Source organism: Cydia strobilella, chromosome 4 (genome assembly GCF_947568885.1).
Source record: "Cydia strobilella chromosome 4, ilCydStro3.1, whole genome shotgun sequence".
In the NCBI taxonomy this organism is placed as follows: domain Eukaryota; kingdom Metazoa; phylum Arthropoda; class Insecta; order Lepidoptera; family Tortricidae; genus Cydia; species Cydia strobilella.
In genome coordinates this window covers 18,094,828-18,120,343 of record NC_086044.1, presented here as the reverse complement: position 1 = coordinate 18,120,343, position 25,516 = coordinate 18,094,828, and the positions used below count along the sequence as shown (strand labels likewise).

At 40.4% G+C, this 25,516-nt stretch overlaps 2 protein-coding genes across 2 annotated transcripts in view; one reads left to right on the top strand and one right to left on the bottom strand.

The window, feature by feature from the left end:
• The first annotated feature begins 2,429 nt into the window (after window positions 1-2,429).
• Window positions 2,430-20,508, top strand: LOC134740766 (villin-like protein quail). The gene is made up of 17 exons (XM_063673367.1): window positions 2,430-2,893; window positions 5,729-5,818; window positions 12,649-12,762; window positions 13,131-13,339; window positions 13,882-14,083; window positions 14,265-14,570; window positions 14,758-14,908; window positions 15,170-15,315; window positions 15,679-15,849; window positions 16,071-16,157; window positions 16,243-16,336; window positions 16,630-16,860; window positions 17,604-17,741; window positions 17,931-18,086; window positions 18,357-18,463; window positions 18,781-18,966; window positions 19,814-20,508. Exons 1-17 carry the CDS (start codon window positions 2,864-2,866, stop codon window positions 19,925-19,927), a joined length of 2,532 nt encoding a protein of 843 aa, XP_063529437.1. The 5' UTR covers window positions 2,430-2,863; the 3' UTR covers window positions 19,928-20,508.
• The window catches only part of LOC134740765 (rho-associated protein kinase 2), a 26,605-nt gene continuing 21,597 nt past the window's right edge, over window positions 20,509-25,516 (bottom strand). Inside the window, exon 13 of the mRNA XM_063673366.1 lies at window positions 20,509-25,417. Within this exon, the coding sequence (XP_063529436.1) occupies window positions 25,324-25,417 (94 nt within the window). The 3' untranslated portion in view covers window positions 20,509-25,323. The remainder of the gene's footprint in view (window positions 25,418-25,516) is intronic.

The window sequence follows — 25,516 nt, the reverse complement described above, 5'->3', positions numbered from 1 at the left end:
GAAATTTTCACAGATGATGTATTTCTATTGCCGCTATAACAACATATATTAAAAAGTACGGAACCCTCGGTGCGCGAGTCCGACTCGCACTTCGTCGGTTTTTTTTTAGACTGTATCCATCTATTACGGAGTTAATATCAAAGATAGATATAACTCCGTAATAGATGGATACAGTCTAAGGAAAAAACGTGCCTCGAAAATCAAGAAAATTTGATTCTCGTTCAGAGGGCGCTACTAGCTTTGGCCTACAGTCGTATAGATGGCGTTGATGGTTTCGTTTGTTATTTAACAATTTTAACGCATATCAGTGAAAGAACATGGGTCAAAATCATAAAAATAATTATTGCAAATAAAAAAAATCATTTATCCATATTTAAATACATTTTATCGTATTTTTATAAATCTTCATTTTTAGTTTTAAAGTGTGTCGACAGATGGCAGTGAATTTACTGCGGTTACAAAATTTACTATGACAGTACCGCTCTAGTATAAGTTACTCTATGGTTATATCTATCTTTGCTCGTACAATTTTTATTTGATTGCCACATTGTTCGATAGATGGCGCTGTTTCATGTGACATCTATGCAGAACGAAGATATCACGATTATACAAATCTATAAAAACCATCTGGAACATAGCGTTGTATCAGTTGTATGGATGTAAGACAAAGCGAGCACGAACGAGATTTACGATTGAGATTATGTGTCTGAGAAGTGGTCTTGGCGATAATAGTTGATAGTCGCTTTCTAGCCGGCCGTTGGGCAGGTGCCTTAGATAAAACCCTGTAGTCAACTTCTTTGCTATATAAAGAGGTCAAATCACAAAACCAAATAATCCGGTACCGTTGCATTCAAATCGTAACGCAGTTGACAATACCAATACAAAAGCAAGGTCGTTTTTTGCTGGCTACTCGAGCGTGCTGTATCGAATCAATCTGAGCAGGAACACATCACGCTTGATATTGTGTAGGTGTAGTAACGGCAAATGCAAACAATCTGGGGCGCTAACTTTGCCAGTCATTGTAATCCCACTGCGAAGTAAAATAATGACTGCAATAAATGAGAATAAAGCAAATTATCCGGTCTAATATAAAACATAGGTAATTTCTAAGTAGATGAGAAACTTATAAAAAGTTTTGATCAGTTATTACGCCATTTCGACTAAGTTAAATAAGGTTCACTAATACGGGCCACTTTTTAGACTTTATTATTCTCAGAGTAAACGGGTTCAGGTCTATGCTAGGTTACTAATAGGTAAATAATTAATTACACACTGATTTAAACTTTACTAGCGTCCCATATAAATTTAAATCATTATTAAATGGAACAGAAGACTTCGTTTTGTATCAATTGATTTTAACACGAAATAAATTCAATTCTTTATTTTAATACCATGGGTCAAATTTGACTGCCAATTTTTCTTTTATAAGGTCGCTAGAGGATAAAGGCACTAGCATTTTTGTGTAAACGTTTCTCCCCACAGAGGTACACACCACAACCACCGTCGTTTTACAGACATGGTATTATTAGGTACCTATAGTCTATAGTTGGTCAAACCAAATTGTCAGCAAGATCAAAATAAACTATACTCATCCTTTTCTTTTGGGTGCTACTGTATGACAAAGATAGTATGATTCTCTCTATGTTTGAAATGAGCAGTCCAAACTATGTCTACTAATATGAAACTTAGCTTGTTTACATCAAGAATAACCTACGTTTTGTGGGTAGTTAACGAATCACTTACATCTGAGGAACGTCTAAATTCGAAAAGGATCTACCTCATGTGCACATTGTTTTGTTGTCACGTCATTGTGTTTACGGACGTTACGAGTCCAAATTATAAACGAAAGTGAATCAGCTCATGTCAAAGCGCACAATGTGCGCGTCCGAGCGTGGATCCTGGCCCTGATTCCCATCGGTGATGATTGTTCGTCACGGGCCAACCAATTAAAGTGTTTACTAGTGTTAAAGTTAGCTGTGGGTTTAAAGATATACTGGTTAACCTCAGACGATCGCTCGCTTATGTTCAGCCGGTGGAATAATTGCTAGTCCCATAGTCCTCCTGCCTCTGGTGTCAGTGTTTACGAGCCTGGGCTCTGTCAGCGTGGTTTCTGCATTCCGCGAATCCATTAGTAAATAAGAAAGTGCGATAACAGAAGACGTGGATGGATGAATATCAGGTTGGGCATCTTGCATGCGTTGTGCAAAAACTATTTTAATTGGTGTGCTGTTTATGAATATAGTTGTTTTGTATAGGTGGTGGAGCATGAACTTTATTGATCTGAAATTGTTTAGAGTAAGTTGAATCCGTGTTAGTACAAAATACAAATTTAAAACTCTTGAAATCTGTATTTGAGTAGAGCCCAAAACTCAAAATTGGTACCTAGGTAAGGTAAGTACTTATAAAAATCAAACATTCCTCGGCATCGGCATTAATAAGTTACATGTGTAAAAGTAAACTGCAATTAGAGAATCGCTCCATAAAACAAAGTAATCGTGGCAAAGAGTAATTTGTCGTTCATTACTTCAAATAATTGAGTGAGTAGTTAAGACAGCTGTCGAAGCCAGATGAAACTGTGATAGCGGCCACCAATCAATCGGACGTACGTCCCGCCTAGACTTTCGCGGGAATTAATGTATTCTCCATTTTATTAAGCGTCAGCGCAAGAAGCGTGAAACAATTTTCTTTTTTCGCATTATTCGCTGGCCGGCGGTTAGTCCGCGGAGAGTGTGTGAGCGCTGCGGTCGCCTGAGTCGTTCCAGTGTTTACAAAACGGTCTGATAGCAGTGATAGTATCTTCGTGTTCTGGGAGTGACGCGCGGTGATGGGAGCGGGCCAAGTCGGCTCCTGACCACACACGGAAATGCATGTCCTGGAGATTGGCGCTGACCAAGTAATGTTACACTGTCAAGTGTTGTGTTTTAAGGGATGCTATAGTGGAAAAAGCATAGTGAAGTTTATACATATAAGTATTTATCTTGCTTGTGGGTATTAAATATTTCTATAACATAATTTGTCAATACTTCACTCACTTAATAATTGGTGTAAGTATAGATATAAAAAACATTTAATGGGTCAGATTTTCCCACCGTGTTGTATTATCTTATATTACAGTCTGGATCGCTGGTGCCGCGGCGGGCCTAGCAATTTTTTTTTTCTTCATATTTGCTTTTTTTAACATCGATCGTACCTTACCCATTACTTATACTTATTGCGAATTATATTGTGTAGTACGAAGTAAATGTCTTGCTTATAAACAATAATTTTGTTTGGGGAAGGTAACCTTATTAAACTTTTTAGATTTTAGATATTAGTATGCAGTAGGCACTTTATGGGCATAATCAGAAATTATTTCAATTTTAAGTATTTTTGGTATTCAATCGTAAATATTAAGTTAGTGTATTCGTTCCATAGCTTCTAGAAGCGTATGTAGTGTTTGAGCAGTCAGTAGCAGAAGTAGCAAAGCTAAGAGGGTAGTGTTACCAATGACCTACACACGTCATTTTGAACACCTCACTGCCTCACCCAAATATCATAAATGTGTTGTAAGCAAATACCAGATGATGTACGAGTAGGTATTGCCACATGACTATGTCACAAATAAACGTTAGTGACTAGGTACCAGCCGTTTTCTTTTTCATTACAGCACCGATCAATTCAAATCAATTGTATTTGAGTCTAATATTCGTGATGTAATGTAAATTTATGTAATGTGACGAACTCAGAAAGTGACGTACTCAGAAAGTGGCGTTCTCAGAAAGTGACGTACTCAGAAAGTGGCGTCCTCAGAAAGTGGCGTTCTCAGAATGTGACGTCCTCAGAATGTGACGAACTCAGAAAGTGACGTCCTAAGAAAGTGACCTATTCCGACCGAACCAAAACACTATGTAGGTATGTACCTGTACCACGGAATAAAGAAAGGGCGCGCCAATTTTTCAAATTATAATGTGTAGGTATCTAATATAGAAAAAACCGGCCGAGTGCGAGTCGGACTCGCGCACAAAAGGTTCCGTACCATTGCGCAATAAACGGCAAAAAAATCACGTTTGTTGTATGGGAGCCCCACATAAATATTTGTTTTATTCTGATTTTAGTATTTGTTGTTATAGCGGCAACAGGAATACATCATTTGTTAAAATTTCAACAGTCTAGCTATCACGGTTCATGAGATACATCCTGGTGACAGACAGACAGACAGTAGTGAAGTCTTAGTAATAGAGGGTCCCGTTTTTCCCCTTTGGGTACGGAGCCCTAAAAATCATAAATGTAACGAGTACAAATCAAAAACGCTCGTTGATAATCAACGTTAAAAATTGGACCATTGTTGTAGTTACTGATTTTACAATCAATCAATGTTTTTATTTGTTAAACATATGGGACATTACGGTACTTGTTTTTGGATTTTGGCCCAAAATCGGGAGTTTATCAGATTTTCATTTAATGAAGTGGTTAAATTATGACAAAGTTCTAATTCATTACTTTAATCCTTCCCATGTAGCTTGGAGGTGAACATATCAAAAGTCCCCGGCTGTTATAACCCTGGTGCTGGGGGGGAGAGTGGGGTTTGAAGGTTCCATTTTTCGGTTTTTCGTTTATATCTCGGAAAGTATGCGTCTGAACAACATGGCCACTTATACAAAATGAAAAGTGATTTAATTTGTTATTTGTTATAAGGTTTATTAAGTCAAGATTTTCGATATCTTGTATAGTTTTTGAGATATCTGCTCTTGAAGGTTTATTTAGGGCTCTCATTTTTATCTTGATTATCTACATCAGAGAAGCTGCTAGGCCGGGTTTGGTAACGTTTTCGAATAAATCGGGGGTGCTGAATTCATTTATGGTATCAACATTGACACCTTTCCAAAGTAAAATCATAACTTTTTTTTTTCTTCTTCAAAAAAAATCTGTCAAAAATTGTGTTCCAAGCATTTCCCTCTATAGCTTTTTTTGGGCATTCATTTCCTGGCCTAATGCCCTACGCCTTCTTTTGCGGATTATATGCAATGTTTGACAAGTAAGAGTGAGTAAATTTGACAAGAAGAGCTAGATGGCGCACTACCGCATTCCTGAATCGCGCTATTAAGATTTTTCTTGAGATAATGACCACACTCGTACAGATTAAGTTTAATTTACAAATAGCACGCTAGATGGCGTTGTTTGGCCTAGCAATGATTATGAATCGCGCAATTAAGATTTTTCTTAGTATATGTAATGACATTAATGACCCATAGTTTCCAAGTTACCTAACAGCACTGGAGCCGTTCAATATTGTAAAAATCCTGAATCACGCTAGCAATATTTTTCTTAAAATTATTGCCGCAGGTTTCTGATATTTTCTCCTCTGGGGCGAATAAGTTGAGCAATATATGGTAGCATTTGTTCAGTTACAGTAGGTAGTCTAGTACTTAAACTAAACTATTGTTAGCCGCTCCCAAATCCATTGTGAAGATAGTCATGCTAGCGACAAAAAACGTATTCTTCCATTACGAAGGCTTTGATACAATGAATTGATCCAAATGGCGCTCCCACGGCATTGGACGCACCCTTTCTTAATACATTAGCCAACTAGTGCAGGGTTACCCAGACCCCAGACCAGAATTTTAAATATATAAAGTAGAAGAATAATTAAAATTTTGTAAGATATTTTTCATCCTAAGAGACTTATTTTCATTGCTCTTGGGTGTTGAGTTCTATAAGAAGTTCTAAAAGCTAATGTTTGTGGCGACAGGATGAAGATGGCGGGAGCACTCGCGTCGCGGAGGCGGCATTCCGGACCGTGCCGCGCGACTACACCGCCTTCATCATCTGGAGGGTCGCGGTAAGTATTCTACAAACACCTAGTACTTAGCAGCTAATGTTTGTGTCAGAATGAGGATGGCGGGAGCACTCGCGTCGCTGAGGCGGCATTCTGGACCGTGCTGCGCGACTACACCGCCTTCATCATCTGGAGGGTCGCGGTAAGTATTCTACAAGTCTACACCTAGTACTAGCAGCTAATGTTTGTGGCAGAATGAGGATGGCGGGAGCACTCGCGTCGCTGAGGCGGCGTTCCGGACCTTGCCGCGCGACTACACCGCCTTCATCATCTGGAGGGTCGCGGTAAGTATTCTAATACAAGTCTACACCTAGTACTAGCAGCTAGTGTATGTGGCAGAATGAGGATGGCGGGAGCACTCGCGTCGCTGAGGCGGCGTTCCGGACCGTGCCGAGCGACGCGCGACCACATCGCCTTCATCATCTGGAGGGTCGCGGTAAGTATTCTACAAGTTTATATCTATAGTTCTAGCAGCTAATGTTTGCGACTGGATGAGGATGGCAGGAGCACTCGCGTCGCGGAGGCGGAACAATATCGAGAACGGCACAACTCTAGTCACGCAAATACGCCATATTAAAGATACTGGTTGGTTTTATGCGTAGCTATGGCATAAGTAAATATGCAACCTTTGCTATAAATACTTTCACTAGATATCAATCGTCTAATCTATAAGAACAGTCCGCCATTTGTACTTTATTTGTTATATTGTGCAATAAAGTTTAAATAAATAAATAAAACACTCATTTTAGTTAAAAGCACCTCTAAGGAACATTGACCGTTGATTGTCTTATAAAGACGCAAAAGACAGTGCACTTAATTATTACCGATTCATTCAAGTCTAATGTCGTGTTCCATGCGGGCATGTTACTGTTTTCTAAATATTAACATTTCCTTTTTCTCTAACAATAATGTGGCCAGATAGTCGCCTGACGTCTGACCTATCACGCACGCCTAATGCATCACTTGTCATTCACGCCACGTGGGTAATTTGAGATACGACTACCTTTTACTATGGGCATTAGATGATGATTTCGTAAGAGTCAAAGGTATGGCACCGTAGGTAATATTATTATTTTACTATTCTTTACTTCTTATAAGACTACGACAACAGTATGGTGGTCGTCACGTCCCTCAGCCATGAGGATACGGCAAAGAAGGTGATGATATAGATAAATAGGTAACTACGAGATAATACGAATACAGTCTAAGGAAAAAACGTGCCTCGGAAATTTTAACACATATATATCAGTGAAAGAACATGGGTCAAAATTGGTCAAAATCATATAAAAATAATAAATTAAATAAAAATAGTGCGTCCCTCCGCCCGAAAGAAGTGAAACTAGCATCAATTGCCCTACTTTCGGGAAATTACCCTATTCAACTTACTGGTCACCACTGGTCACACTCTTGTTTCGAAGTTTGATAATTTATAAAAATAAAACCTCCTTTATAGTTATGTTCGCCTGGTACATGAATGTATATTCAAACAAGTATACACAGAGAGAGAGAGAGAGATAAGAGACACCGTGCTGGTCGAGCGAAAGTTAACTTTAGTGACTTAATAATAGAGTATAAAATTAAATTATCTATGGTAGCGTTAAACGTTTAACGCAACCTTGTTGGAAGTCGTATTAGAAGTTTCACTTCAAAAAAACTATATGTATAAATACATTTTTGGTATTTTTATACATTTTCATTTTTAGTTTTAATCGTCTGTCGATAGATGGCAGTACATTTACTGGTTTTTTTTTTATACCACGTCGGTGGCAATCAAGCATACGGGACCCGCCTGATGGTAAGCAGTTACCGTAGCCTATGGACGCCTGCAACACCGGAGATATTACATGCGCGTTGCCGACCCTTTAAAAACCTGGACACTCCTTTTTTGAAGAACCCCATACTGTAGCCCCTCGGGAAAACCTCGGCAGGGAGCTCATTTTAAAGTGTGTCGATAGATGGCAGTGAATTTACTGTGGTTACAAAATTTACTATGACAGTACCGCTCTAGTATAAGTTACTCTATCATTACGTAGTAACTATTTATTAATCTGTGACTATGCTGTGACTACAAAATTTACTATGACAGTATAACCCTCTATCTATACTATCTATTCACTTCGCTAAAACTAATTCAGAATCTTAAAGGATCATGAAAGACTTGCTAATAAATACGCTAACAACTTACAAAATACTAGCCTAACATTCTAACAAATATACCTAAGTAGGTATGCTTTTTAGGTTATACTTTCCTGTGTGCCTACGTAACGGCAAACGTAAAAAACTCAATTATCAGCTCAATATAGGTTGAAGATTTTTTTCATTTTTACCGCGCCAAGAAATTTTGCCATTTACAGTTGCAAAAAAAAGATTAGGTCCAGCGGCTGCAGTGGTTCTAGACGTTTCCGATTGAATTGCTCGAGTGCCGTTAATGCGCCCAACAGAAACGGTTAATTAAAACACAGATGGTTCTCGCTCAAAAACTATAATTATCTTCAAGTTCTGTCACTTTAATAGCGTAAATTAGTAAGTACCTACGGTAGGTATCTACTCCAAAATCTCAATTAACAAACAAGAACAATAGTGCGAATGTCAACACATTTAGGTTAGCTCTTATCTTGGGATATATTTTCGTGAGAATTACTTAGTTACTTTATGAACAAAAACATTATTTGACGAGCCATCGTAACCGCGGAGTCGTGAGAAAGGTCAGCGGAAGGAAAGGTGTTATTTTTAATACCAACTTACCAACATACTTTACGACAAATTAATGAGTTCCTGTACTTATCCGCTCAGGAAATTTAAAAAATCGCAAGTGTGGACACATTGGACGCTTTCTACGGCATAACGTAATTTTTGAATGGACAGGGAATCTTGGTAAACTTAAATAACAATGGCTCTAACTGTAAAGAATGAGTCCAGGATACCTATTTAGCAATTTTTTTATAGATACTTATTAAAGAGTTATGTTTAATGTCTAATATCATGATCATTCGCATCGTTAACTTTTATTACACTGCATTTTCTTCAGAGACACGACAAAATATCACTAGCCGTAGATCGATTATTTGGCGCTATCACGACTAGCACAATAGAGAATCGGTCGTGACTTTATTATAATAATCTTCATTTCTCTTGCGCAAGATGTAAATTGGCATATATTAGTACCTTTTGTGTGAGCAAATCGTTAAGTCTAGTGGCGTAAACCTGTAAGATATGCGAGTCACAAGTTACAAATCATGTAGGCACATGATTTGGATGTTATGATAAAATCAGTAACGATTTGGCAAATGTTAAAAGCTACCTATATGTTAAGTTAATGTGGAATTTAATGCAATTAGTGTCATTTCGAGTGGCGACTTCCTGACGTGAAATACGTAGAGTTGCAAAAGAAAGTGTACAGTTAGCCGAGTGCAGCATAAATTGCAGCGAGATGCATGCTAACTAGCGGGCAACTGCAACACGCACGGTGGTCGCGCGCAATGCGCTTATTGCCACTTGTAGATATTGTGGATAATCTAAATCGCATCATGGGAAACATTATTTACTTAGAGCAGCTATTCTAATGGACTAATGTTTACGGTCTATAATTAGAATTTTAGTTTCTTCGACAAATACTTACAACAAGCAAAGTTAGCTCGAGGTTTCTACTAGAATTTAACAACACCAACACTATTAGGTACCTATTATCTACTATATTCTTTAAAGTATTGCATACTCGTCCCTACTTGCATTGTGTTCTGTAAATATGCATATCCAAGCTATTCCAAGTTGCCTTGCTGCTATCTCATAACAAAATTAACAAAATACGTAGGCTGACATAGGTAATATTTGCTTCCCCTCCGAAAAATACCTAATTATTATGTAAAACGCACTCACACAGTTTACAACAGTCACGGAAAGCTTTGGAAACTTACAAACGCCAAGAAATAATTTCCATTTAAGAAATTTTGCAAAGTTAATATTCTACATAGGTACCTAATACCTATAGAATATTAACCTGAAGTTTACAACAACGAAGAACCTATCCTAAAATTTATTTTCCAAATAGACATACTAGGTAGGTACATGTTTAGTGCATGTAATAATACGTTATTTCAAAACTTAATTATTTGCTCTGGTTTTACATGGATCAAAATGCATTAAGCTATTGACAAATTGCTAAAACTCAGCATGGAATAGATAGGTACTCCAATTTTATAGTCATTACTACAAAACTTTTCTTCAAAAGCAACTGTTACTTGTTGAGTCATCATCATGAGAATCTTCGTCTACAGAATACTAATGCCTAAATTATGATAGAGTTAAGTTTCATGCAAATATAGCGTCTATGGCTGTGCCGTAAGAGCAAGTGAAGCGTGCCGCGTTATCGCAGCATCGCGCAATGTACAGTCACGCACAAGTGCCTAATATGGAACTTATTACGTTGTAGTAAGGTTGACGAATGGTCAGTTATTTTAATGTACGTGGATGGTACAGCTCGCTGGCCGCCGTGGCCGCCGACCGCGACCATAAAAGCAAGAAAACAGTCTGGCCAGAAATCTAGTTATTTTGCTTTATTTATTGTATCAAGTTTTCTTATGATAGCATAGCTGATAAAAACTATAATAGTATATTAAATAATAATAAGGTCATACCTAATTGTAGCAATGAAGGACGAATTATTGGCAATAACTTATGCCAATAATACGGTAGAAAGCTTTTCAGAAGTTTCATTTAAGTACTACTTATCACCTCAGCAGCTCGAACAAGCCTACTTTCGTCACTTCCACTTGGCGCGAGAGTATCTCGCCGCGACATAGACTACCCGTCCCCCTTTAATTCATACAGTTAGTAAAAGACGGGTAGTTTATCTCGCGGCGAGATACTGTCGCGTCAATCATGTGCTCGGCCTACAGGGAGTGAAACATAGTAGCTTTTTAATTTAGTGAAGGCCATGAACTGCCACTTCATACTTCGGGGTCTATTACAAATATGTTCTCGTTCTCACTACTGAGGTGAAACATTATATGTGTCACACGAGAGCAAAGTTATTTTACATCTCATGTTTTTGAGTCCCGAGTAAGCGAAAAATTCTATAATTGAATCACGAGCGAAGCGAGGAAAACCAACTTTCCTCACTTGTTGAACAAATAACTATTTTTTAATTTTAAACGGGCATACCTACTTGCTTAGTCTGCAATCTGCAACATCAACGCAGCTTGTCAAGCATGCATAGTTAAAATAACTAGCTAGGCGCTTGCAGACTATAAACAAAACAAGTCATCATTTATAAATAATCATCACGAGTTATGAGATAAACTGTCGAAAGTGCATGGATAAAAAATGAGTTTTCGTGAAAACTCGCGACACGCGCGTGACTACATGATTGCAGCGACCGTATGCACGAATGCATTCGCCGCATCCATACAGCCCACGGGCATTATATTTTCTCTGCACTGTAATCAACTCAAATCACCGCCTCAGCTTTTAATCTAAATTGCATTTGGAGAAAACAGAGGTAATTAAATAGAATACTTTATTATGAAAATGAAATGCTTTCGTACTCACGAAGTTAATTAGGTTGTGGTTACATTGTGAATGAATTAAATAATAAAATTTGGCTTATAATATAAGGGATATACTTAACTTTGACTTAACGCTTTCTATAAGATAAAACATAACCCGGCCGATTTGTTTGGTGATTTGTATTTTCAATTTGATTTCCTATTTAGCGAACTTAATATTAATTGTTTAAGTAGGTACCTAGCTAATTATTTTCCCAGCGATTGTCTATGGAAAAACGAATCTAAGTACAAAAAGTACCACTAATCGACGAGCATCATATAAGGACCCTTCTGTGATGGAAGTCATGTTAACAATGTCACATGATTGGTAATGTCACGAGGCTTCATAAACATTGTCAAATTGAGCCGTTCGTGTGTATCACTGACACCAGCGAGTTTAATCGCCGGTACGGACGACTGATCATTTGTAGCCTAATGAGGGATATAGCCGCATTTCACTTTCAATGGTCAATCTACTCTTACCTACTTGAATTACCTACTCGATGCATGAATACCAATGTAATAGTTACGCAAGTGTATCAGGCAAATGTCAAGTTTCATGATAATTCCCATACCCACACCGGCCACACCAGTTAAGATTTTTGAAGGGATTTTCGTTTCTTATTGATAATGGGAAACAAACAGAGAAAGATGACACATATAGATAATTACACTTAAATACATACATAAGCCACAACAGTTTCCACTACTGAAATTAGATAATTATGGTTGCTCAGACAAGACTTGTTTGTACAGTTCAATTAAACTATCTCTAGATCTAGTGCTAAAGAACCAAACAATGCGAATTTGAAACCACAAACGTGACATGCATTAATTTAACTTAATTTTACAATAGTAAACTATCAAAATCAATTATATTATTTGCCCTTATAGTAGCAGAGTTATATTATATTATTTGTTCATTTGCTCTTAATTGCAGAAACAAATTTTTCCTATATTTTCTAAGTTTTCTATATATCTACACGTTTCCTCGAATACAAAGTGAGGTACACCGTGGATAGGAACGCCCTTGAAAACCTAAAGTAGGTACCTATACTTGTAAATAATTGATTGATGAACTACCAATCGAGATTTTCAGTTCCGATTTTTATCGACATAAATTTAAAGAGATTTAAATATTTGTTAAGAAAAAGGCGGCCGATTTGGAAAATTTCTGTTTTTTAAAGGTCCCACTGTTTTGTTTATTTTGTGAATTATTCACTAAAATGTTTTGATTGTGTAATTTGTGTACATTATCTAAGTAGGTACCTACATTTGTTTCTCATGCAGGAATCGGGCACGGAAATGCTTCCGCGGAACCACTACGGTACCTTCTACGATGGGGAAGCCTACTTAGTGTACTCCTCGTCTATGCCTGGCCAGCCAGCGGGCCCGGATGTTATTGTAAGTATTTAGTATACCTACGACCTACTGTCGCGGCTAGGTACCGTGCGCAATCCCTTTTAACAATCGCTTGCCCTTGTCCCATTCCTTGGGGTCGGCGCAGCATGTCTTTTTCTTCCATACCTCTCTGTCTAACGTCATCTCATCATTCACTTGCGCAATCCCTTTATTTTAGCTAAAAGACGTACTGTTACCTAAGACTCTTTAACCAGTCGTGTGCTTTTACATCTGTCGGTTTCCACTAAAAGTCCTGTCCCAATTTCGTAAAGCACTAAAAGACAAAATTGGGATTTTTACCAATGTTTTATCCTCGTTCGGGAATGGATTACGTAAATAAGATTTCAAATCTTTCTATGCCCCAATTACAGCGCAAAGAAGTTAAAGAGAACGGCAACACGGAATGCGCCGAACGCCACATCCACGCATGGGCTGGCGAGCGTTGCGGCGCCCTAGCGGCCTTGGCGCTCCGCCGCGGGACTCAACTAGCTTCCTACCTCGCTGTGCCCACCGTCATACACCGAGAGGCCGCCACCAAGGAATCCCCCAGGCTGTTATCGTACTTCCGTGATGGGATCAGGTTTGTGAAATATTATTATAATTCCAACAGCTTACCTCGTTGTCTTTCGATGCGCGAGCTGGAACATGCTTGCGCTCCGCCGCAAGACCCAGCTGGCGGCTTAGGTAGGTACCTGGACGCGCCCACCGCACCGTTATACACCGCGAGACCGCCTTCAAGGAGTCCCCCAGGCTATTGTCGTACTTGAATGATAAAATCAGCTTTGTGGAATTCTTTTATTCCAAGAACCTTGTTTCTGGCTTCTTTTAACGCTTGAGCTGGTGAACTGGCGCTCCGCCGCAGATCACAGCTAGTGGCCTACCTGAACGTGCCCACGGTCACACACCGCGAGGCTATTGTCGTACTTCTGTGATGGATCTGGTTTGTGGAATATTTTAACAACAGCGCCTTTCTCTTTTCTTTATTGTCTTGTTAGGTCAGGCGGCGAACAGCGTTTGGGCTTCTTTCCGCTTGCCAGTACATGTCTATTCCGGCCGGTATTGAGTATCCCTGGATACCTGATAACGGCTTAAAAAAAGAAAAACAATCAATGGTTGTTTCAGAATCCTGCGAAGCGGCTGTAACCTAAACGGCGGGGCGCGTCTTTACCGAGTGCGCGGGCGCCGCCCCGTGCTCGTCCAACTGGACCCGGTGTCGTGGTCGCAGCTCGCCGCTGATGGAGTCTTTGTGCTCGACACCGCGTCGCTACTAGTGCTGTGGCTCGGCCGGGCGGCTAACTTGATCGAGAAGATGTTCGGCGCTAAGGTATGCACGACCTTCTAAACAACCACCTCCGTAAGGTCTATCACCGATCAGCGATCACTATTGCTTTTATCAATCAATACATTCCTCATACCTGTTATCGTATGATAGCAGTCTCCACATTTGGAACTTCGAGTATCGGCAGGGACTGCTAGCATATTTACATAGCTTTTTTCCTTAATAGATCGCATACCGCATGGCTCGGGGCGCGGACAAGGGCATGACAGCCCGTCGCATCGCCATCGCGCACGACGGCTACGAGCAGACGCTTCCACCCGCCGACCGCGCGCTGCTCGACGCGCTGCTAGAGCTGCGCGCGCGCGCCGTGCGGCCCGCCACACCGCCCGCGGATCCCCCGCGCCCTGCGAGGCTGTATCGCGCGACGCAGCCGCCGCGTGTCACGCCCATCACCACTCCGTCGCAGCGGCCGGCGGCGAGGCTTGAGGAGGTCAAACGGGCGCCGCTGTTTAGGGAGGATTTGGCTGATGATGTAAGTTTCATTCGATCTTTTCGAGTAACAACACTACCGCCCATGATGGCCCTTACAAATTACTTTATAGATTCATGCACTTCCCCAACACACACTTAATTCCTTTGTGTAAATACACATTATATGACCTAGGTAAATTTGAATTTGATTGTTAGGTAAGTGGTGATGAAACATTTTAATATTCCAGGGTGTTTACATAGTGGACGCCGGTAGCCGTGGCGTCTGGGCCTGGGTGGGCCCGTCAGCCGGAGTCTCCGTGAGCCGCGGGGCCCTCGCCGCGGCCCGGGGCCTCGCACGCGCTCGACGCCACGCTGGCCCCGTGTCTGTCACTGCTGCAGGTTCTTCTTTCAATTATTTATTTATAAACAAAAACGAGCTCGTGTATAAGGATGCCCGGAAAAACAAGCAGGTTTTCTTTTTTTACGATTAGACGCGCGTGTTGAGAGATTTTTGAACCTCAGTTCATCTCTGACCGGTGGTAATGTACCTACCTACTGCATACCTATACCTAACTCCTCAACTGCGATGTGGTTAATAGTGTTCATTAAACTTTTAGTCTAGAGACCATTACTCAAAGTATTAACTTCCTTATTATTCAGGCCGCGAACCGTTGGAATTCGCTGCGTTATTCCACGATTGGCGCTGGTGCGACAAACGCCGCGACAATCGCGTGCGAGTCGCTCGTTCTGCTACAACACGGCTAGATGCCGTCAGTCTGGCGTCGAATGCATGGCTTGCAGCCGAGGTAAGAGACGAAACATATAAACATCTTAGATGCAATTGCAGTGTGAGTATTTGAGTAAAGGGGCCCACTGACTATCAGTCCGCCGGACGATATCGGCTTGTCAGTTAGAACAAAAATTTGACAGTTCCGAACAACTGACAGGCCGATATCGTCCGGCGGACTGATAGTCAGTGGGCCCCTTAAGGCTTTCCATACGCATGTGTCATAATATGTATCCAAACCTAATCTAATCAAACTAGGCAACGTGTAGGTATATATAATAAACATGGCGACTCTGCCAGGAATCTAAATGATGGATTTCAGAAGTTCATCTTCTTGGATGAGGATTTTAATGATGATACGTGTACCTACTTGTACATCCAGGCACAGCTTCCGGACGACGGGTCGGGTGCATTGCGTGTATGGCGCGTGCAAAATGGGCTCATTGAGGTAGAGCGCCCGCAGGCTGCCGTGTTCTACGACCGGGACTGCTACGTCGTGTTGTACACCTACCACGCGCCGACTGGAGACCAGTCCATACTCTACTACTGGATGGTGAGACATTAGTTTAGTCCGGTGTAGTTAGACAACTGGTTACTTGCAAATAGAAGTGAAGGGCATCTCGTTGTCGTCTTTTATTTTATGTGTTCTGTACCCCTAGGTACTACTCTTGCGTCTACTGTTTTCCACAAGGTGCCGCCACAAGATGGTGAGGCATAAACGTGCAAGAACAAAAACGTAAATTTAATCAATTACTAACATGTTATGTATTTCAGGGTGGCTCTTCGCCAAATGATCTGAGGAATTTGGGTGCTAAAGAAGCTAAAGACCTCTACAATAAGTTGGGGCGTTTTCCCGTCCAGGTACCATTATTCTCACCTTTAAATACATTTATTAAGTGCTTATTATATATATTTTTTTTTCAAATTAGTGCAATATTACTTTCAGGCATGGGTTTATCAAGGCAAGGAACCGGCTCACTTCTTGCAAATTTTCAAAGGACGTATGATCACTTATGTCGGCAGCGCATCAGACTACGATCGTAAGTACATACCTGCCTACCTACTTGCTAATTATAATTGCATTGCGGGCACGCAACACAAGTGACGTCACACAGCACAGCTGACATGTAATTCCATGCACGTGTGTGTATTTATGTAGAGAGCCAAGCCGTGCTTCATACAACATCTGGCGTGGTGGTAAAGACCACCACGCCAGATGAAAACCCCGAATTCCCGGAAGCGAGAGACTACATTATCCGCTTGATGATAAATTCAGCAGACATAAGTATATGAAAAAATTGCTCACCATTTATCTGTTTTGTTAATTTCCCAGCTATGGGCCGTCGAGTGGTAGCACCATCACGCGCGCTCATCCTCGTATCGGGCCAGTACGCGCGCGAGGCCCGCGGCGTGGAAGTTCGGCGCGGGACACGCGGTCGCGGCGCATGCTACGTGCTGCGCGAGGGCGCGCGCGTGTGGGTGTGGTGCGCTGCGCAAGCCACGGGCGACGAGCGCGAGGTCGCTAAAAACATGGCCGCGGCCGAGCACACGCTCGTCATGCAAGGTAGGTGTCGGGACAGTACGCGAGGAGGCGCGTGCTACGTGCTGCGCGAGGGCGCGCGCGTGTGGGTGTGGTGCGCTGCGCAAGCCACGGGCGACGAGCGCGAGGTCGCTAAAAACATGGCCGCGGCCGAGCACACGCTCGTCATGCAAGGTAGGTGTCGGGACAGTACGAGCGAGAGGTCGCCAAGAACATGGCCTCGGCTGAGCACACCCTCGTCGTGCAAGGTATTACGGCGGAGACCAGCTTTCGGAGGAACAGATACATAATATATATTATTTATAAAACAGTACATGACTTAGGTCAAAAGTAGAGGCTGATAAGGCGATCTCTTCCGGACACCCTTTAACAATATGTGACATAATATCTATCCGTTAAATACTCACCGACAGCCACTCGTCGGTGTGTCATACCTATGGAGAACACCAAGTATTTAGAAAAAAATGAAGTAGGAATTAGAAGTATTAGGTTGAATACGTTTAACCTGGAGCACACTTTTGCTTTCCGATTTTTTACCTTCTCTGGAACTGTTTCTACGGTTGCTAATAAAAGCACTGACGATCCTGCCAAATCCCTTATCGTCCTTCACAAAAGGCGAGGGCTTAATTTACCGCCCACTCGACGAATAAGTTGATCTGAACCTGCAAACTCCTTGGCTCCACCTGCCTCTTTTACTGACTTATCTTCTCTCCTCTCCAGCCTGCACCATTGAACAGTATTATGGCAAAATAAAGTTATAATTTCAGGCAAAGAAAAGCCGGACTTCTGGGCGGCCATCGGAGACCGCCGCGACTTGTTAGTGGCCTCGCCGCTGAAGGAGATGGAACGCCCGCTGCCGTCGCGCCTGTTCTACGTGTCTTTGGGTGCTCCTGGGCAGTATTCTTGTAAGTTTTATGTGTTTAAATTATAACACAATTAAAAGTGGCATACTCTGATTAGTAAATACGCTGTACAACTTACGTGGTTTATTCAAAAATGGGGTAGTAGAAGATATTACGCGATGATTTTACTCAGCAGTCGGTGTCGTTCGACAGGTTTTTAGTAATTTCAATTATAATTTTCTGTATTTTCAGTTGAGGAGATCATCTCGTTCAGCCAGTACGACCTGGCGCCAGAAACAGCGGCATTACTGGACGCGCACACCGGCGTGTTCGTGTGGCTGGGCGCGCACTGCTGCCAGCGCGCCAGGGATGACGCGCGCGCGCTCGCGAGGGCCTACCTCGCGCAAGGTATTCTTTAAATATACTTATTTATGTAATTATATCGTCCAGGGGTCGGACTGTACGAGTACCTACCCTACTTACAATATCTATCTCGTTAGCATTACGTACAGCAGTCAGTGTAGTGAGAGTCGAGCCTCTTCTAGCGAGCGCTTGATTCACTCGGCTGTCAGTTTTTTAGGAGTATACCCATTTGTTCCCGCCAGGCAACAAATGATATCTTAGAATATATGATAATTTACCGTCCATGTAGTCAATACGCATGCGTTTTTTTCGCAGATCCTGCAGCACGCGACTCCGAAACTCCGGTGATCGTGCTGAGCCAGGGCCGGGAGCCACCGCACTTCACGGGCTTCTTCCCGCACTGGAAACACTCCATGTGGAAAGTAAATACTAATTACCTTCGTACTAGTAAATATCAGTGTCAGCCAGCATTGAGCAGCAGTGAACTATGAAATTTCCCATACATTAAAAATTTGCAAATGTTAATGGTTAAAAACAGTTGTGTAACCCCGACTCTTGGCCTCCGGTTGACGCCATACGCTATAAATTTCTATGGGTCAGCAACATTCACATAGAATCGAAGCAGCTTACGGGGCCCACCAGAGACCAAGACCTTAGCCTTATTCATTGTGACTTAACAACTATGAAAGATTCTTTCCTTCGCAAGCAACCAAAACGGGTTTATTGATTTCATTACCAGGGCCACAAAACATTCAGCGCTATCATCAGCGCCCTTGAAGGCAAGGCCATCGTGCAGAATGGCAACAGCGCGCTGCAGAGCGGCAACAACGCCAATCGCTTCGACCAGCACGAGAAGTACCCGCTGGCGGTGCTGCGCGGGCCCAAGGACCATCTGCCGTCTGACGTTGATCCGCTGGCTAAAGAGGTACGGCCAACTTATTTATAGTAGTCTAGATATGATTCGGTGTGGCAACACCGCCGTACAGAGCGACAACAACGCCTCCTTGTCTACTGGTGTTCCTATAGTATTTGAATGCCTCCTTCGATTTATCTAGGGTCCTAACGACCTGATGTGATGGCAATTACACTGTGAAGTGATATACCCTTAAAATAAATAACACTTTTCATTTCCGAGAAGTCGAAAAACAGTTCCATGCGTATGTGGAAATGACTCAGCAAATCAATTAATGAATAGGGTATTAGACTGTATTTAAAATACATTATTTTACACCATGCAAGAAATAAAGTACCAGAAGATTGATAAAGAAACATAGACAGCAGTTATTTTTAGACACAATTTCTATTTTAAAATCCGTATAAAACTATAAAGAGTAGGTAATTTGATCGTGACGTCACATGCTAGTGTTTCATATAAATTCTATAGTAGCAAATCGTTTTGACAGTTCGAGACAAGAAACTGATTTGACTAGCAGCCAAATACCATATTCAGTTATGTATGTGGCCCTTAGAGGATATAACCAAACGGAGTGGCCATTAACAGGCGTTCCCCTCTGTCGAAAATAGGCGGCCAATGGTCATACACAATGTATGGACTGACGTTTATCCGACATGGCTATTTTTACGTTACGTATACATTTGACGTGCCCCTCCCCCGCAAAAATCGGCAGACAATTTTGTACAGAAAATTACAGACAGGGCGTCTCCGCTTGGTTATATCCTCTAAGATGTGGCCCGCCAAACTCAACTCCCTGAGCTCAAGTATTCTAAACTTTTTCCACTTCGCTGACCATCTAAACTGGAACATTTTCCAGCTTTACCTGACGCACGACGACTTCGTGTCCGCGTTCCACATGCCGTACAGCGAGTTCCGCGCCCTACCCGGCTGGAAGCAGAAGGACCTCAAGAAATCCGTCGGTCTGTTCTGATTACACTGTTGTCTGTTCTGATCCCATTGGGTCTAGTATCAATTCCGATGTAGCACTAGAATGAATTATTATTGAACATATCATTAGATACAGCAATCTGTTCTGAGAAAATCAATAGTTCCAAAATTCCCTTTATCCATTGCCTTCAGAGTAGGTAGATATTGGGATCTAAATTCTAAATGATGGTTTTTGAACATGACGTTTAAAATACAAGCCTTATCATGTATTATTTCAATTTCGAGAAAAAATTATATCGCGTTCAGCCTATGGACGGAGCTGATAATATATAATGAAATGAATGGGACCAGATCCACACATGCATCCCATATCAGTATTCACTTAGTCGTAAGCTCACAACAGTATAGAAGTTTCGCACGACACGGCAACGCCGCCTGCGGGTTCGTTGTATGGAACCACATCACACACAGCTAGAATATTGTATTGTTTTGTCGTTCACGATGTTATTGTTATCTTTTGTTTAATCAAATTGTTATTATTGATTGTTTTATTGCAAATTTTATTAATGTTGTATGTAATTATTAATATTAAGAGTTTCGAAATAAAACAATGAGTTTTTTAAATGTTATTTATTTTTCACAAATGTAGCACTTATTAGCTAGGCATTAATTTTATGATAAAATTAATTAATAATCTTTACAATATACAAATTCCTTAAAAATCCATAAAATATCGGTTTATTTTAAAACATATGTACATTATAATAACTATTGATAGATCATAGTTTGCCTAGATGATATGGGAGTGGGCCGTAGCTAAGGCACGTGGTATTAGTATATTGCATGACACGTATTACGTAGGCATATATAATAATAATAATAATTCGCTCAGCCCGCGCACGGGCGCATACTCAATTCCGAAATCATTGTATAAAGTAATAGATTCATAATGTATTAGAGTAATAACGTTACACCTACTACGCGATAACTGATAAGCCGAACAAACTATCAGCGACAAGCTTACTGAGAAGTATTCTTTACAAATGAGAAGCTAGCTAGTTAGGAACTTACAATTTTAGCTCGATAAATAAAACGTTACAATATCAGATGTAATTGAATAATAATAAATAATTTACATAATATGATTTTACATTGTCCACTATCGGAGTGTTATACGTCAAGACAATTTGGGAGTATTTCTTAACATACAAACGTGTATAAAGGATAAGGCTACGATTACTTAAAAAAATACTCCCGAAAAATGTCGTGTAATAAAATCAGGTTTATAATTATGCATAGTAAATAACAATAATTATTATCATACTGAATTAATATTAATGACAAGCACGGAAACAAAACGTGGATTAATAAAATAAGACGTGAAATAATTTGTTTATGCTGATTTTCAAATTTTCTTTGGCAAACGAACCATTTCCAAACGCGCGAAAAATAAAATATCATGGAATGGAGTAACACAATGCAACAGCTGCCTAATTATATATATTTAAAAATGCATCTCAAAAATAAGCGTATAACTACGGTGATTGCCATCTATCAAACACTTAAGTACCTAGGTAAATTTGAAATTCGTATGTCAGTACATAAATGAACAGAGATTGTTTCGGACTTATATCTAAAAATATATAAAAGCGATAACTGGACAAGCGAGAGAGTTGAACTTGAGTCAATATAAAACTAAGATAAACAAAACGCAACATAGCTTTCGTCAGAGGAATGTAAACAGTGTGTAGAGCAATAATAAACAGCGCATCTATTCAACAAGAACCAATGTAACAACAATGCGTCGGAGGCCTGCTTCCTGTAGCACCACGGCTGTTCGTAGACACGTCCTCACTATCACAGCTCAACGAGCGCGGTATGGCCTTCGAAAAGGCTCAAACGGACGGATAGCATTTTGGTTTTGTTTTTTCCAATCCAATTCACAGCGTCCCCGGCAAGCTCGGCCGAATTTCCCCTTGAACGGGGTCTCGTTCTCATGTTGGAACTACGTGTTGGATTGTAATGAACCTTTGCACATACATACATACATAAGGTATATCTATGTCTGTTATTAGTTTATATAAAACAAACGAAATACAGCAAAAACAAGTTTTGTATGAAAAACTAATAAAAATGAAAAAAAAAAATTAAATGAAAAACTTAAACTCGCTGTATTTTTTTACTATGATATCTGAAGCTACATAAACTAATTACAGACCTAGATATACCTTATCCTATTGTAGGTACATAGTTTCAGAACAATCTAGCTAGTCGTTTTGAAATGAGAGCGTAACTACGTTTGTATGGAGACCCCAGCTTGCCGAGGACTCTTTAAGAAATACAAAGCAATTGTTAAGTTTACCGCAAAACATAATCATAAAAAGTCGTTAGCACTGTCTTGAAGATTCAATGGGTCTATGAACAATAGAGATAGAGTCGATAATCCATTGGACCTTCAAGATAGTTGTAACAATTCTTGACTACCGTGTTTCGCGGTAAACTTAACTATTGTTTTGTATTTGGATTAGCCAAAAACTAAAACGAAATACTATACCGCAACTTGTAATACACAACATGCATTCCGTCTGCTTGGGCCTTAAACAATTGAGCGAGCCGCCAAGAGTAATACCGCATTACCCCTTGACTTCTGGCAAGGTCAGTACATGAACAAGTATGTACTCTCGACACTTTTGTACTTTAAAATCACATCTGTAGAAAATGTTATATAAACCTACGAAGGCGTATTAAAATTGGTGTTTATAAGTATTGACTTGGCATCGTAATAACCCTCGATTGACGCCGTCTCGCAGCATAGCAACCAGGGATAATTACAAGTTTTGTACCATTAATAGGTAATTCACCAAATCGGTATTTGGCACCCTTATACTCCGAATTAGATTATATTAGTCGATACTCTGTGCGACAACCGATTGTTGTTATTGCTTTGAATCACATAAATATCAGTGTCCCGCCAAAGATTAACGTCAGACACAGAATTAAGCATTTAGATAGTATAGTTCGCATAACCTACAAAACGCTTTTATAATAACGATACAATAAGCGCATTACACTAGTCTAAACAGTATAAAATGATCGTATGATTCAAGGAAGCCCGAATGGGAGTCTTATATAATTAAGTAACTCGCTGGATTTAGTGTAAAATGGTTTTGAGCAAGTACCGAAGCCGTTTCACTAAACAAATCACTTATGGCACTGATTTCGTTAAGTTGCAAGTGCGGCAGCACGTTGCTTACTCTAACACGTTAGGTCCCGTCAAGAGTTCTCACATTACTCGTAATATTCCTATCTAGAAGAACGCAACGAGTGCAGAATGTGAATAGTTTAGTAACTAGTGCAGTTATTAGTACAATAGTGTGATTCCATAAGTCATTATAAAAAACTAGATTTTCAAACGGACCGATTCTGTAACGATGTTTCCCTTAAAGCAACAAACGCCAGTTTTTAACACTTAACACCAGAATAAATGACATTATAATCGCATTTTGTCACTACCGCTATTTCATATTGATTAGTAAAAAGTGCAATACGACGTAGAAAATTGGGTTTAGAATCAGATTATCACCAAGTTATAAGACCCTACTCAGTCACAATTGCGTCGTTATACCGATAACATTTAATTGGAACGTTTATGGCCATGCTAGGCCATTAATTTTTTAAATACGCCGCTGTAGGCCGTATAGGTTTTTTTTACAAACATTGATAGTATTAGTATCACAACATTTAAAATAAATATTTACGTTATTCTGGAACCTTTTCTACAATACAGTGATAACGAATAAAATTATAAGTTGGTTATGAACAAGTGAAACACAAAGAATTTTAACACGATAATATAACAAAAAAACCGGACAAGTGCGAGTCGCTACTCGCCAACCGAGGGTTCCGTACTTTTTAGTATTTGTTGTTATAGCGGCAACAGAAATTCATCATATGTGAACATTTCAACTGCCTAGCTTTCACGGTTCTTGAGATACAGCTTGGTGACAGACAAACGGACAATGGGGTCTTAGTAATAAGGTCGTAGGGGTAGGGGGTAGGGTTTTTACCTTTTAGGTACAGAACCCTAAAAATATCTATATATAATAAAATGCAAATCTGGTTATAGGCGTTACAAAAATAAAGAGAAATATACTATGTCCGAGTAATGTAACATAGATTATTATATGAACATTTAATCAGTGGTAAACGAATTAAGGTACTTGTTTAGTATGGAATTGCAAAGATCTACATAGGTAGAGATATGAGGTCCCAGAAAAAAAAAACATGCCGTCGTGTTCTGATAACACAGGGAGCATAAATGTGGGACTTTGTTACTTGTACTTTTACTGAGAATAATATGAATTTAGTACATTATATATCTGGCCCAAGTTATAGCCAAATTCATTTTCAAACTGCAACTTTATAATCGTTGCCTTGATATTGTAAGATGATGGCGCGTGTACAGTCGCCATCAGATAAATAGGAGCGGCCAAGGCGCTCACAAATATCTGAACACGCCTCTATTGTCAAGGCGTTAGAGTGCGTGTTCAGATATTTTTAAGCACCTCGGCTGCTCCGATATACATATATGATGGTGACTGTACAAAACTATCGAGTAATCATAACGCGAGGATGCAAGGAGATACCAGATGAGAGTCTGCGTATTGTGTGTAATTAACACCCTAAAATTAATATGAGCTATTTTATAAACAATATATGCTGCGGTATAACATTAACACGAGACGTGATTGCGATCGCGACCGCCCAGGCACTCAACTTGACGCTATTCGTTCATCTGAATGCATTCGAGATAAATGTGCCAGTGCGGTTGGTCGTGTAAGATATACTCTGGCAAATCCACTGTCAGTAGAAAAAAAAGGCGCGAAATTAAAATTTTCTATGGCAGCACAATCCTTCGCGCCTTTTTTTAAATTTACCACCTTTTTCTACTGACGGAAATTGCTTGCCAAACTATATTATTGCAGGTACCACGTCATTAGGGCGCAACTGGCATAAAGGTGCGAATAGAGATTATTGACAACTGTACGAAAACTTCGCAAATGTGCAAGGCGCAAATTGAGTTCCTGCGACGCTTCGATCGATCCAAACGCGTGCCACACGTAAGTACTCACTTGTAAATTATCAAAAACTATCACAGCGGTCAAGCTGAATCCTTTAACTTAGGCGAAATTTGAACTTACCACATGAGACTAGCTTATTTTATAAATCACTGAATAAGTTACAAAAACAAATTTTCAATAGATTCATCGAAAAATATCGTAACAAAATATAACGCCGTCGAGCGGACGAAAACCGATCACATTTAAAACAAACGACGTCTACTAAAATATAATGTTAGTACAAACCGATGGGTGATGAACGAAAGTGGGATCGAAACATGTTTCCATCGTCAGTGTACGTTCGCGAGCACAGGTGGCGCTACTGGCGCGGCAGCGACGCGTTGGCGGGCAGCGTGGAGCTGCGCTGGCTCGCGTTCATGTACGATATCTTCAGGTTGGAGCGCATCGAGTCTCTGCAAACGAAATAACGCCGGTCAAATAATCTATTTGTAAAGGGTCGACATAAAAATCAATTTCGCATTAGATTTTGGAATGTCGACAAAAGACTTATC